The sequence below is a fragment of the Neolamprologus brichardi genome, chromosome 17, assembly GCF_056152115.1.
Source record: "Neolamprologus brichardi isolate AB-2024 chromosome 17, ASM5615211v1, whole genome shotgun sequence".
In the NCBI taxonomy this organism is placed as follows: domain Eukaryota; kingdom Metazoa; phylum Chordata; class Actinopteri; order Cichliformes; family Cichlidae; genus Neolamprologus; species Neolamprologus brichardi.
In genome coordinates, this window is record NC_142120.1 from 17,935,487 (window position 1) to 17,950,547 (window position 15,061).

General features: G+C 40.0%; 1 protein-coding gene across 5 annotated transcripts in view; it reads left to right on the forward strand.

Annotated features, from left to right (window-relative positions):
• The first annotated feature begins 38 nt into the window (after positions 1 to 38).
• The window catches only part of tbc1d30 (TBC1 domain family, member 30), a 29,248-nt gene continuing 14,225 nt past the window's right edge, over positions 39 to 15,061 (forward strand). For 2 of the 5 annotated variants that reach the window (XM_006780912.3, XM_006780913.3), the window contains exons 1-5: positions 39 to 724; positions 5,321 to 5,485; positions 13,495 to 13,556; positions 14,114 to 14,179; positions 14,738 to 14,863. In XM_006780912.3, the coding sequence (XP_006780975.1) occupies positions 211 to 724; positions 5,321 to 5,485; positions 13,495 to 13,556; positions 14,114 to 14,179; positions 14,738 to 14,863 (933 nt within the window). In that variant the 5' untranslated portion in view covers positions 39 to 210. Of the gene's footprint in view, positions 725 to 5,320; positions 5,486 to 10,247; positions 11,214 to 12,411; positions 12,747 to 12,767; positions 12,910 to 13,494; positions 13,557 to 14,113; positions 14,180 to 14,737; positions 14,864 to 15,061 lie in introns of those variants that run through there. The other 3 variants (XM_006780914.3, XM_006780915.3, XM_087830466.1) reach the window with 3 other exon arrangements.

Genomic DNA, 15,061 nt, shown 5'->3' on the forward strand with positions numbered 1-15,061 from the left:
CTGAATATTCAGGAAGGAAAGTAAAAGCCGCCAGACGAGTCTCCACCTTTCTGAGGTGAGAAATGGAGCGCTCCAGGAACTCTATCCTCTTCGAAACGCTCTAAGAAAACTTTGTAACTTAAGGCAAGTCAGGAAAATGACAGTTTACTGTTAAAACAGCTGCAGCAGGATAAGAGAGCTCATTCGTTTTGTTTTCTCTTAATAAAAACAATGGCGTCGAGGGTGAAAGTAAACGGGAATGAACTTTTAGAAGTTGACATATGTGACGGTGGCTTGCGCTCCGAGGAAGAGAGCGAGGTTTATGCCCACTCTGCTGCCTCCCTGCAGGACGATTTCTCCGGCTTTCAGCAGTGGACGAGCCCCACCGAGTCATCGAATGACACATCATCATGTCCGGGAGAGCAGGAGGTGCCCAGAGAGCGTGGACAGCCGCCTGGCACCTTTACTGCCACCCAAAGGACCAACGCGGCCGGTGACAGCGACTCTGAATCTGTGGGAGATGCAGTCAGAACTCCGAGGGCTTCCATAGTGGACTGTCTCCTGGTGGAGCTTTATGATACATACAGCGGAGGCAGCAGGAGGAATGCGGACAGCTGGGACAGCTCCACGGAGGCGTCCGGGTCCGATGCCTTCCTGGGCCGCAGTAACTCCGGGTCCAGCTTCCTGCAGGAGTTGCAGGAGAAGCACACCAGGAGGCACCAGATGAACTACCTGGCTCAGAAAGGTACAGACTGATCATTCAAACTCAACCACCGATTATCTCTTTTTCCTCCTCTATGAATGATGCTTACCACGTGTTTGTTTTATGGCTGATATTATGTGTTTTTGGTCTGTTTTATTCCTGCATTACTGCACCAACAAGCGAGGAAACAAAGACATGTTCTTTAGCCCATTTATATAAAAAAGAAATCTTGCATGTTTTGAAGACTTTCCCCACTTCATCGCACAATTTACTGTCAAATCTTATTCACAACAACAGGTGTCTAAATGTGCTTTATCTGGAACGGTAAAGGCCCTGCAATATTAGAGAGAACCCCAAACAACAGATGAGCCCCTATGAGCAAGCACTTGGCAACAGTGGGGAGGAAAAACTCCTTTGCCTCCAGTTTGACCTGGCTAATGCCTATTCTCAGACACATAAACGGATGCTAATTTGAAATGACCATAGAGGTTGTATGAGGTAATAGAGAAAAGAAAACCGTACCGTGGAAATGCAAGGATCTTAAAATGTTATTGTATTCCTTATAGGTCAAATGGACAAAGAAATTTGGATATTTCATGAAGGGTCATTCCATACAAATCTTTCCCAAATATGGAAAAATTCAGAATTAGCATTCTTTTATTATTATTATTTTATACAGTAACTGTTGTATTTTTAATTAAGTAGGGGGAGGTTTTACCTCCTTACTATGAATATTTTCACTTTTTCCTGTGTGAGTGTGCATTTTACCTGACTGAACAGAAGTTGTGCATTTTTCTGTTTATTCATTTGGGCATTGGATCAGAATAGGGTATTTTAAACATGAGTACACTGAATCCCAAACACAATTGTGGTGGTTTTTGCTTTGAAGGAAGATCAAAAATGCTTCAGTGGGTGCCAGAATTTATTTGCAGAGATCACAAACCCTGTTGATTGGAGGCTTTTTATCTGTCTTTTAATTCACAGCTATAAATGGTGGCTGTAGCTCAGGTGGCAGAGCAGGTCAGCCACTAATCAGAAGGTCGGTGGTTCGATCCCAGGCTGCCTCCTGGCTGCATGCCAAATATTCTTGGGCAAGATACTAACCCCATGTTTGCCTACTGGTGGTGGTCAGAGGGCCCGGTGGCGCCAGTGTCCGGCAGCCTCGCCTCTGTCAGTGCGCCCCAGGGCAGCTGTGGCTACAATGTAGCTTGCCATTGCCAGTGTGTGAATGTGTGTGTGAATGGGTGAATGACTGAATGTAGTGTAAAGCGCTTTGGGGTCCTTAGGGACTGAGTAAAGCGCTATACAAATGCAGGCCATTTACCAAATGATCTAGTTACTGCTATCTTGCTCTCTAATTGAGACATTTAACAGAGCTTTGAGGTTTTCTTTGTTTGTTTTTGTAAAAGCTTCATCCCAAATCTTCTATAATTCATTCCAGAAGTCTCTGTAATGAGGAAGCTGTGTGTGTGTTTTCCAATTTACAGATACATTTTGATATATAGCTGATTTGTCTGTAAGTGTAATCAGATACTGGAGTGAGCTGAGCAGGCTGGGTGTAATGTGGGTAAAGCTCAGTGTTCAGACGGTTACAATGACAGAGACAGAGTGCACTGACAGCTCATTTACTCGTGTCCTTCATTGTTGCCCCAGATTCCCACTTGGCATGTTACTGTGAGGTCCACGCTGCCATTGTTTCCTCTGGTTTAAAGGAATCCTTCAGTCAACACGGGCAGACCTGTGACTTCAGTGTTTGCACTCTGCACTGCTGAGGGTTGGTATGAGTTAGACAATGCTCAGGGCTGCCATTTAGGAAGAGGAAATACTCTTAAATAATACCTGAAATACCAGCCAAAATATGCAGACTCGCTTTGCTCCTGTGTTTGGTCAGGAACGGTCCGTGGAAAAGTTTAAAAGCCTTTTTGGTAAATGTTACACTTTATTGATCGCTCCGGACGAGCACAGTTTATTAGCTATGCTTACACACTCTCGTTTGTGTAAGGGATCGACATATCCAACTTTTCCCTGCTTTGATAACTTACAGATACCTTGGCTTCAGGTGCCATTATGCTGGGAAAATATTAGTGTTATTACACTTAAAAAGGCAGAAACTTGTGCTTTTAATTAAGTACATTTCCTTTAACCTAAATTGTGGTTCAGCTAAAAAAAACAAAGTAAAACTGTAAATGCAAACTTAACTGAACTTCTTACACGCTAATGCGAAAGGTATAATGGATATGGGAAAAATTAAACAAAAAATGATTTTTTATATATTTTTTGTTTTTGAAATGTAAAATTTAAATAACTACACAGCCCTGAATTCACGTATGTGGTGATGGAGACCACTGATCTGATACAAGTGTTAAATTCACAAGCATATAAATGGTTGGGAATCTTTTTTTTTTTCTTTTTTTTTTTTTTTACAAATAAGGCTTGATGTAAACATTGCTCTCCTAACTTTGAGGCAGGCAGGGTGGGGATTAATATTTATCCTGGGATGTACAGTGCTGTGAAAAAGTATTTGGCCCCTTCCCGATTACTATTTTTTTTCTTTGTACACTCATATGTTTCAAACCATCCATCCATTTTCTTCCGCTTATCCGGGGCCGGGTTGCGGGGGCAGCAGCCCAAGCAGAGAAGCTCAGACCTCCCTCTCCCCAGCCACTTCCTCTAGCTTATCCGGGGGAACACCAAGGCGTTCCCAGGCCAGCTGAGAGATATAATCTCGTCCCTGACCCGGAATGGGCAAATTTGAACCATCATTCAAATTTTTATATTTTTCAAAGATAACCTGAGTATACACAGGTTTTCAAAGGTTAATTCAATTATTAAGGGGAAAAGGTTATCCACACCTACCTGAACTTGTGTGAAAATTGGCAGCAAGAACTGCAATCAAGCATTTGTGATAACTGGTGATGAGTCTTTCACGTTGCTGTGGAGGAATTTTGGTCCACTCTTCTTTGCAGAATTGTTTTAATTCAGTTACACTGGAGGATTTTCCAGCAAGAACAGCCTGTTTAAGGTCATGCCAAAGCATCTCAATTTAAACAAAGTCCTGGCTTTGACGAGGTTACTGCAAGACCTTAATTTTGCTTTTTGGACATGCCGGTTTGTTTCAGATCATTTCATTCTGTGTACCTACACAAGCTGACACAGTACAGTACTATGAATTCCCCTTAAAAAGAAAAGCTTCATCTTCGCCAGTGTTGTTGAACAGTTAGTTGGACATTTGAATACATGAAGGCCGTCAGTGTGTGTTTTACCACTCGCCATTCAAATCTGCAACACAGCAAAGCCTACTCTGGTTATCGGCGTGGTGATGTGGGGGGCTATTTCAATGAAATTAGAGCATAGTTTCAGGATCAAGGATCAGGTATCAGGCAGAATGAAATGAGACTACTGCAGAAAAGCCACAAGTGTCATCAACGGTTGTGCCACCAAACTGCTGACTCTTTGCTGTTAGCAACCAGCGCACTACTGGTACAGCAAACACAGAACAGCATATAATTGAATCAAGTAGATGGACAGATTTTACTGATACCAGATCCACCATTTTGAGTCGGGATCTGACCAATAACTAAATATCAGATCTGTGTGTCCCTAATTGGCAACCAGTGACTGGCTGCATTAGACTCTTTAGTCTTACAGTTGTGAAAATTGATACAATGTCTGTGGATATATTATTTTTATTAGCTTTAATCCAAAGGTATTTGCAAAAATAATACACACAACAAAAAGCTAAATGCATAACATCCAAAGTTTATGTGATTTGTCCGTGTGGTTGTTAGCAGGATTAATTAAAAAAAAAAAAAGTTATTGATGTATTTGAATGGCTTGTCCGTCCATCCTTCGATCCTTAATAGATGTATATCACAATCAAGTAAGAACTACTTTTAACTGCTTTTGTATCTGTTTTCGATTCGCTCAGAAGAGACGATTACTACAGTACATCCTCCAAGCTTTTCTGCTTGAAAGTTTGAATCTTTATTTTAAATATTTAGTTAGTTGGACTCAATTGCAAAAAGAGCTCATAAAATTTCTTTCACTTTCAGTTATTCACAGTGCTGTATGAGGCCTCTTATTTTACACATGAGAAAAACAACCAAAAGTGTCCCCTGTTTTTCCTTAAATCTATTGCTGTGACAATCAGATTTTAAACGCCATGTTTCCATTAATGGGTGGAGGGTTTGTGTTTATGTGGCGCTGCTGATCTGGTTTTCATTTCCTCCTTTGCCTGCAGCTTGGAAAACAGGCTAATGAGTGTGAGATTATGATTTATCAGAGAACTGCAGATATCACGGGTGTGTCAAAACTGTGCCACGGCTTTATTTGGAGTACATATTATTGTGGAAAATATGTGTATGTGTTTGAAAAAGATGTAGGTTAAAGAAAGACACATGTTCCTAAAATGTGATCATCTGAAAAAGTTAGAGATCAATAGATGATGTAATTTTGGGCTGTTGCTGGCATTTAAAATGATAATAATAATAATAAATGCTGTAAGGGCAGCACAGGTCGAGCAGTGGTTAGCAATATTGCCTCACAATAAAAATGGGCTGAGTTCAATTCTACCATCAAGCCAGGGTTTGTTTTTTTTGTGTGGAGTTTGTACCACCTCTTTTCTGTGTTTGTTTTCAGCCCCAGAGGAGCTGCATTCAATCATCCAGGAGGTGAAATATCGTACAGGCCTTCAGTCGGCCAAGTTGATCCGCCAGCTGAAGAGACGGGACCGACTTTGCCACAAACTGCAGAAGAACTACGACATTATCACAGCGTTTCTTCAGGCCGTGTCACAAAAACGACGTAAGACTATACACTCATTGTTTTTATGTAATAGCAAACCAGGCAGGGTGACACAGGAGGTGTAACTGTGTGAAACAACAGGTGGAGGTCCTCTTAGCTGACTGCACTGAGCTGGGAAGACCACAAAATCTGCACCATCCTTCAAGAAATTATATGAATATGAGTGGCTGAAAATGAACACAAATTATATTTATCATTATTCACATTCTTTCTCTCGAATAAATTATGAAAAGTCTCATGAGTTTATTTCATCTGAATTCAGGAGTGTGTATTAACACAGTGTACCTCTTAAAAAATCTACAGGTTAACACTAATTCCATTATGGCGTGTTATTTAGTTATTGGTCATTATGGATTATGGTCCATTTCAGCTCCAGATGTTTGTTTGGACTCATCTAGGGTAGCTTTGTGTGATTCACTGGATTCATGTGATTCATGGTTTAAAATCATCTGTATTTATCTCATGCTGAATCTTGGTGTCTTTTGAAGGAGGCTATTTTAGTTGCTCTATTGTTAAGGTGTTCTTTGTTCTTATTGGCTGCCCATCGTAAGCACTAGGTTTGAACAGCAGGTAGGTAGAAGGTGAGATGACCATATTAAGGATGGCTGTTTCAATTCCATGCAAGCTGAGAATAGAAAAAAAGGAAACAAAATAATTATGGATGGGTGCCGAAAGGACCTAAAATATTTTTGTGACACATGTCCTAGTCCGATATCATAAATCATGAAAGAGAAATAAAGTAGAATTTTTTTGGGGTTTTTTTTTTTCAATTTATTTTAACAAAAATACATTTATACAGGTCTTGTAAGGGTGCTCAGGTGTCTCTCCTGCACACCATTTTTTTGTCTCCCTTGTCCTACTCGCCCATATTATATATTATGTTATATGTTATATTATCTGTTATGTTCAGAAAGTATCCTGCATTTTGATTGGCTTTAGTGTAACGCTGTACATTAATTGAATTTCACATTTAGATTTTCAGAGCAACCCTTCGTTTGAAAGTCAATTCCCTGTTTGTTTGTTTTTTTAAATTTCATTTCACTGAAAAAATGAACAGAGGTCAAAGATTCACTTTTAAGAGGAAACTTTAGGTTTCCATGTTTTTGCCACCAATTTATGAATCATGAGAAGCTTGTCGCTCAAAAAAAGGAAAAAAAAAAAAAGAAATGGCAGTTAATGGAGGGCGTTCCTACAGAAACCTGAATAATTACCAGACAACACAGCAAATGAAATATGGTTACTAATTTCACTTTTTTCTGTCCTTTTCTGCAAATCAGATGCAGACACACATGAGAGCCATTTTGTTTTTTTAAATGGTCACATGTCAGCCTTGTTTCTGTGGCCTTTTTGGGGTTTAGATGGTTGAGGTTGCTCGTCCTGTAGGACCTTTTCTTTGTAGTCAAACTCCCTGAAGTATCAAAATTACACTCTTAGTTTTTATATTTTCAAGAAGCAGGTTGTGAATTAAGCAAATGGTAGACGCATGAAAATGAATATCCTGACTATACTGATTATCTTTTACATCTTGGAAACAGTAAGTTTGACAGCAGAAATGACAGTGAAATAATTCACCCTGAAATTCTCAGAGTGAAAGTACAGAAAGGATTGTGTCTGCATGTCTCAGGGGTTCATTGGTCTTTGGAGGTGCAAATAAACTAGAGCAACAACTTAAAACTGAGAGGTCCAAATTGTGGATGACATGATCCAAACCAAATTTGTCAAACAACAGGAGAAATGGAGTTTAAACCAAAACATGCCAATTTATGATCCAAAAAGAAGCCGAAATAACAAAAAAAGTAATGATAATAATCTTTAAAATGTATGAAAGTGGAGATGTCCAGTTAATTTAATTAAATTAGTGTAGGTGAGACCAAAACTGTTTTACCTTCTTATACCAGGCAATAAGCAGTTTTTAAATGCTGTAACAGCCTCATGTACGGAAGTACAGTACATAACTCAAAATTTCGAGTTAGCTCTGCCAATCAGTAATCTGTGGAATGCGCACTCAAAACTGAATCACAACAAATTGGCGCTTTTGAAAGTACGTTTGTTGATAGTAATACCATGTGATTCAGCTAATAAAACAAGGATTTCATCATTTGTGAAGCCACGCTGAAAATATCCAGCAATTTGGGCATTAATGACTGGCTGTAATACTGGTAGCTTAGCTGTAGCATTTGTAGCTGAGGGCTTCAGCTTCCAGGTAACAAGGAAATTATGTAATTCACGTAGATTACTGATTAGCAGCGCTAACTTGAAATTTCAAGTTACTTTTCTCAAAAGTTTGAGTTAATAAGTTGAAATTTTGAGTTATGGATACTTAAATGCATAATAGCTATTATGCATTTACTGAGACTGTTCTTTTCCATCACTGTGCATCATATTGGCTCCCATCATGGTCTCTATAGCAGAATATAAGCTTTCCAGTGCTGCTTTCCATTTACAGACTTCATGACCAGGCCAGTCGTACACTAGGTGGTCAGTTGCACAACACAGAACATTAATATGGTAATATGGCTCCTGTTGAACACTGCAAAGGCTGTGATTTGGCTGAATCATTTTTGCTGGTGACATAGAAAATACTAAACAATAAATTTCAGTCAATGCTTTATTACTTTTTATTGCATGAAATGACATGAACGTGTTTATATGAAGATTATGACTTCATAACAAATAGCAATTTATGGTCTAATTGTTCCTACAGGGGAAAAACAGACCATCTGTTACTACAGGATGTGTGTGAGTGTGTGTGTCTCTGCATTAGAGCAGTGTTTCCCAACCTTTTGGAGCCACGGCACATATTTCACATTAGAAAAATCACACGGCACACCACCAAACAAAAATGTCACAAAAAGGATATTGATAATTTTTCCCCACACGCCAGGCATAGCCGAATTGGCTCGGTTTGTCCCCAGTATACCCTTTTTGCTTTCTTCTGACACTACTCATGCTAGGGTCCCCAAGCGGTCCTGATACTTTTTGCGCCATGGACCGGTTTAATGTCAAAGAATATTTTCACTGACCGGCTTTTAAGGTGTCGCAGATAAATGCAACAAAATAAAATGATACGACCAAGACACAAACTGTGGTATTTTGTAAATGTAATAATAAATGCGAATTCACTGTGTAACTTTATTAGCAGTGTACTCCTGAAATGCAGCAAAAAAAATTTCTGGCACAACTTCACCTGCTTCCAAGGTGCATGGAGAGGATAAAAGAATTCACAAAGCCGGAACTCCAGCAACACTTGAGGAAGAAGAACAACTTTAATAATAGACCAACGCGTTTTGGCTTGTGGCTTGTGGCCTTCATCAGGGTACCTGGACCCTGATGAAGGCCACAAGCCGAAACGCGTTGGTCTATTATTAAAGTTGTTCTTCTTCCTCAAGTGTTGCTGGAGTTCCTGCTTTGTGTACTCCTGAAATGCGCCAACAACATTGAGAGTAACATCCTCCTCTCAGCCCTTTAATGCTCTTTGGTCGCTATGGTAATGCGTAAATATTTTTTCTATTAATATTAACATCAACAGCAGGCAAAGCAGGAAAAATGCTGTCAAAATGTAATCAGGTTGAATCATGTGTGGTATAATTTTTCATCTGCATCGTACTAGTTCATAAAATGTTTGATTGTACTTTTCCTGACTCCAATTAAAATTTCAGTTAATTTGGGCATGTTTGCCTGAGGGCTGGAAAGAGCTTTTTCAAACTGGGACATTAAAGATTTATCAGTTAACTATTTATCTTAAAGTATCTTTTAATGATGTCTGTCTGCTGTGTAACAGCAGCTTCTGTACATGAGCAGATGTGTACAGCCCCAAAATAGATTTCCATGATAGAAACACATTTGTTATTAGTGCTGTTCTTGGAACATAAACATCCAGAGCTGAGGTAATTCATCATGAAGCTTTACCAGCTGAACAGTTTCACCACAAAGGCCTTGATTTATTTTTATGTAAAGTCTGTTGCAGGTAATTTCATTTAGACTAAATGTTTTCCACTCAGGAAGCACTCACTGCACCTGTTAGGGCTGAATCATAATGCCAGCATCATTGATTTTCATTGCAAACATTTCTTTGATTGCTGGCCACGTTTTGTTGGTAGAACGTTTATGAAGATGGATAACTAAACGGAAGGAGAGAGTTTACACATTTTAGGAAAGGCTTTCTGTTTGAATTGTAGGATAAGTCAGTGTTTCCCAACCACTGTGCAGTGGCACATAGGTGTGCCATGAGAAATGATCAGGTGTGCCAGGGAAGATTATTTGGTTCCACCTGATTAGTAATCTAAGCGACAGGCGTGAGTAACGGGCAGAACAATTACCTTTTCTTCGACTAGAGGGCGGTACAACTACCTGCTCTAATCAAATGGATTGCCAACTGCCAGTAAAACAGAAGAAGACGCAGAAGAAATTACATAATAGTGATGCTGCGAGTGAGACAACACAGCGGTCCTGGAGAAAATTCCGACCGAGATGAAGGCCCTAGCATGAGTAGTGATCAGAAGAAAGCAAAAAGTACTGGGGGTATACTGGGGACAAACCGAGGCAATTCCGCTATGCCTGGTGCCTGTCAAAAGATCAATATCCTTTTTGTGACATGTTTTTTGTTTGGTGGTGTGCCGTGTGGTTTTTCTAATGTGACATATGTTCCGTGGCTCCAAAAGGTTGGGAAACACTGGGATAAGTTACCCAATGCCGAAAATCTTTAGAAAAAGGGTGTAATCGTTCTTTTCACTGTGTACTTTAAAGTTTTGTGGAAGAAAAAAACTCTTGTGTATCTTTGTATCTATGAGCTGCTACTTTAAGGAAGGGCCTTGCCTTTTTGGCACTTGACCTTAGCCCAGAAAGGGTTTTCCTGTCTGAGAATTAATCTTTGCCGTACTAGAAAGGCATTTACTTGGTTGCAGGTCTTCTGTGTCTTCGTGTGAAGTGTTGTGCCCTGCTGTCAGATAAAGTCTGCCAGCTGCTGTCTGCTCATCTCAGTTCACTGTGAAAGGAAATGTGACTTCTTTGTCTACATAGATGAAAGCAGCGAGATGACATTGTTGTATTAGGTGCGCTAGGATTTAGTGGGTTACAAAACTGAATCTCCGCTTCCCCTTTCCATGCGCTCTCCTCCACCATTACCTCATCCTTTTATCTTGCCCCACATGTCTCTCCATCCTACCGCATCCCTCCGTCCGTGCGCCTCCTCCCGGTGACGCCATACCGGAGGAGGATGAGGAGGCGTGCAGCATCAGCGGCGCTAAAGGAGCACAAACTGTTACTTTCGGCTATTTTTGACCTTTCTTATGTTTAATGCATCACTTGGAGCCTTTGAACATGGCGTGCTGTGTGATTTAGTACCGCACTCACTGATACGTCGGAGACATGTTGTTTCCTCCGGAATAAATCAGAAGAACGAGACATCACCGGAAGAAGGCTGAAACATCAATTTAATCGATTGATTTACAGGGGAGCGTTTGGAGGAGCGGCAAGAATGTCTTCTAGCCCTCCACCAAATGAGTGCCTGTAAAAGCGGAACCAAACGATGAGGTAACTGAGCGCTTTTACAGCTCTGGTTCCGGGATGAGACAGGAACGGCTCCCCGCCGCCGGCAGAAGGCCGAGAGCAGGCGTGAAGCAGCGGCAGCAAAGCTCGGGAGGGGTCGGTAACATCATCAGCAGCGTCCTGAAGAAGCGCAACGGGATATCCAGGAGTGCACCCCGGCTGCTGTGTACCTTAGAGCCAGGTGACCTTCGAGTATATGGGCTTATTTTAAACATCTGCAGGCAAAGCAGCGCTAAAAAAAAAAAAGGGATACGTGCCAAAATACTACGAAATGTTGGGCTGAAATATCTAATAATATTAATAAAGTCCACGCTGTTGTTGGAGATTTGGGTCATGTGGGTGCAGCAATTTTTTTAAAAAAAAATCATACTTTACATATCTTAAGCCAAAAAAGATCACATTCAAGAAATGTATATGTTTCCAATTATGATTATCAAAATAATGGCACAGCAAGAGCGTACAGTTAAGCATTAATGTGGTATTACAAACATTTTAAGAATGGATCCCAGGACTGTTTAAAACAATAATTTGTGTGTTAGTCGTTTTAAGAGATGATTAACCAGCATAGCTGAACAGTCATGAGTGACTTGGCGTATTTTCTGTGTATTTGCGGATGTCTTGATGCATCAGACATGTGGTTAGCAAATATGTGCAGGTGACATAAAACAAGCTATTTATTTCCAAAGAAATGGTATATATGGCATATGAGGTCATGGGAAAGTGTTGTGCAGACACCAGGTGCTAAAATGAATGGGCACACCTTTAGTGGCTGGGGTTGCTGTTGATTTGCATTCATAGTATTTACTTATAATGGGAGTAAAATATTTTTATATTTGTCAACCCCATGCACTGGGTTTGATTTTTGTCATTAAACATTATTATAATGTAATTCCTATAGTAAATGGCTGTAATATGTAAATATTACAGTACAGTTTACAGTAGTGAACTGTAGCACATTGTAAATGAAAATACAGTAATGTGATGTAAGCGACAAAAGGTCATGGCTGGATACATATATTAAAATGCCAGGCATGAATGTGTCCCACTAAAACTGTTTGACCCACATTTAGTTTGAATCTTGTTAGTTTGGAAATCATTATGATACAGGCTGGAAAAAATTTATAGCATAGCTCATTAAAGTAGAATTGACAATTAAAATGGAATAAGACAAAAACCTTAAAAATACTCGAGATCACTGAAATAGAAAAGGGGGTAACAGAGTAAGTCGAAATCTAAACGAGACGCAGTGAAAGTAAGAATAAGTAGATTCCAGGTTTGAAATAAAACTGAGACGGTTCTCTGGCACGTGCGGCAGTGTAAGAGATTGTTAAAACCGCTGCTGTATTGGGGTGGAGGTTTGTTACCTTTACCTTGATAATCGATCAAATTACAGACTTTCAGAATAAGATTTGAATCGCGGACTCTTCTTTTATCCCATCATTTCACACTCTCCTTGTTTGTGTTCGTGTTTACCGTGGTTATGTCACGTACACTGTGGAGAAACGGTTAAGTTTGCCCTCTGAACTTTGCTGCTGCCGGCCTTAGCTGCAGTTCTGTATCCACACTGAATCGGCTGCGTTAGACTAATCTGTGACGGGGAAGTAGGAGGGTTTTCCGCGTTAATCCTCTCCCGAAGCCCCGAGAGGACACTGCAAAATAAAACGGCGCTCATCCATAATGGCGCACGACAAAACGGCAGAAGCGGACCGTTCAGGTTACAAGCCATTATTTCTTATGTTCGGAGTTTCATCGTAGAGAAAAACCACGCAGGTGTCCCGTGTGAGAGACACAAATCCTCCAGAGGCTGAGCTTGATGGGGACGGGAAGGCAAATGGCCGTAGTCGGAGCTGTTGGCGTTGAGCCGAGAGAACTGGCATGTCAGGACTTTACGGCTTCTTAACTTCAGATGAGAATTTCTCTTCCGGGTAGTCTTCTCGTGGGGCTGTAATATGCTGTAAAGGAGGTTTTAGACGATATTTAAGCAGTGAAATGGAGACTGAAACGCGGATTCAGCACTACCAGGAAGTGGAGAGCAACCCACAGCTCCAAAGCAAACCAAAAAAATATCACAGTCGGGAAATGAGATGTCCATTTTTCATTTGGATACACGGGAAAATGTGTAAACTCCGCCATTTTGCCATTGGGTGTATCTGACTAAAACTAGCAGAAAAACTTAAGATCTTTAACATTAAACATTAAGCAGATTGTTTAGTGCAATGAGAAGTACACAAAGGTGTTCGGGGGAAAATGTTTCTCTGGAACGTTTTTATAAATGTGGGTTTTAAATTATGAAGATCAATAACTTGGGTTCATTAACTACCTTATGTTTTAAGTGTGCGATTTCCAGATAACATTTCTGTGCATGTGTACACATTTAAACAAAAACCAATTCTGTATCTGAAAAAAGTCTGAACATCAAGTAGAAGGTGCCTCTAACCAGCTGTTTGTTTGTTTGTTTGTAGGGGTTGACACAAGGCTGAAGTTTACCATTGAACCATCTCTGGGAAAGAATGGATTTCAGCAGGTGAGGGGTGACGATACACTGCTCATATATTAAGTACACCTTCAGATTATTCTGCAGATACCTCTTCCCCCATATTAGCAATGCATAATTTAGACAAATAGACATGTTAAAATAAAAATGTCTACCATACTAATACTGAATATATATTTTTTCTTTTCAGTTCATCTTCATTATAAAATAACTACACGTCTTTAAGCGCACTTGAACCAGTTAGAGAACCAGTGACATTAATCATCATACTAAATATAAAGTTGGATGAATGTAATTGCACTGAATATAATCTATATGCTATTAAGCCAGTAACTCTATTCGATACCACAAATATCCTTCCTTGATACATCTTCTTTTTACCACTTTAAAGCTGTTGGTCTGAAATTATGTTTACATTCCACTACGTGCATGTTTAAGCCATAGACTCTATGTAGAAGATGGACATATAGTGAGTGAGACTTGATAGCTTTTTCCTTTTTCTTTAATAGAGTAAGCATATAAAAATTATAATTCTGGGTATTTTCATTGATAAAATAATTAAACTGAGTGCTTTTTCTTCCCCACAGTGGTACGATGCCCTCAAAGCTGTGGCAAGACTTCCAACTGGGATACCAAAGGAATGGAGGAACAGGGTATGTTGCTCTAACCACCCAAATATAAGCTTTGTAAGAACTTTGTCATACTCAGTGAGTAAAACTCTCTGTTTGGGCACAAAATTGCTTCCATATAAAAAGGTGTTTTGATAAACAACACGTTACACATTTTTCCTCTCTAGTCGTGTTTTGAAGCCATCGGGGTGTTAAGCAAATAAAAGCGAGAGCCCAGCTGTGTTATTGCAAGAAACGTGTGTTCACTTTGTTGTCGTCAGCCTTCGGGCCAAGTTATTACAGTCATGAGAGAGAAAGCGTGGAATGAAAGAACAGCGTGTAGAGGTACTTTATCTATGCTCCATTCATCTCACATCCCAGTTTTATCTTTTTTGATGCAAGTATGAAGAAATGGAAGCAATTACTTTCATTTTGTCAGAAAATGAAAAGCTTTTCTCTTGCGTGGATGTAAAACAATGGGAGTCACAGTGAACAGGGGCTCCCAATTGAAGTAAAAGTACCATTTAAATGTTGGCTGGATTGCTACAAAAACCACAGCACCGACTGGCTCATTGTTTATTAGCTGCTGCTGTCATTATCCAGGTTTGGCTAACCTTAGCAGACCAGTACCTCCACAGTATCTCTATTGACTGGGAGAAGACTCTTCGTTTTGCCTTTAATGAACGCAGCAATCCAGATGATGACTCCCTTGGGATCCAGATTGTCAAGGTAACCAAATTGTATTTGCAGCATATAGCATAAAATACAGAACAGGCAGACCATTGAATACCTTTTGAAGTGTAATGTAGACATAGTTCAGGGTCACATGCAGGGGCATGGTACTACTCCACGGAGCACTCAAAGCACTTCAGTACTACATACAAACATTCATACAGCTCTTTTATTCTAAACATTTTGGATCCTGTA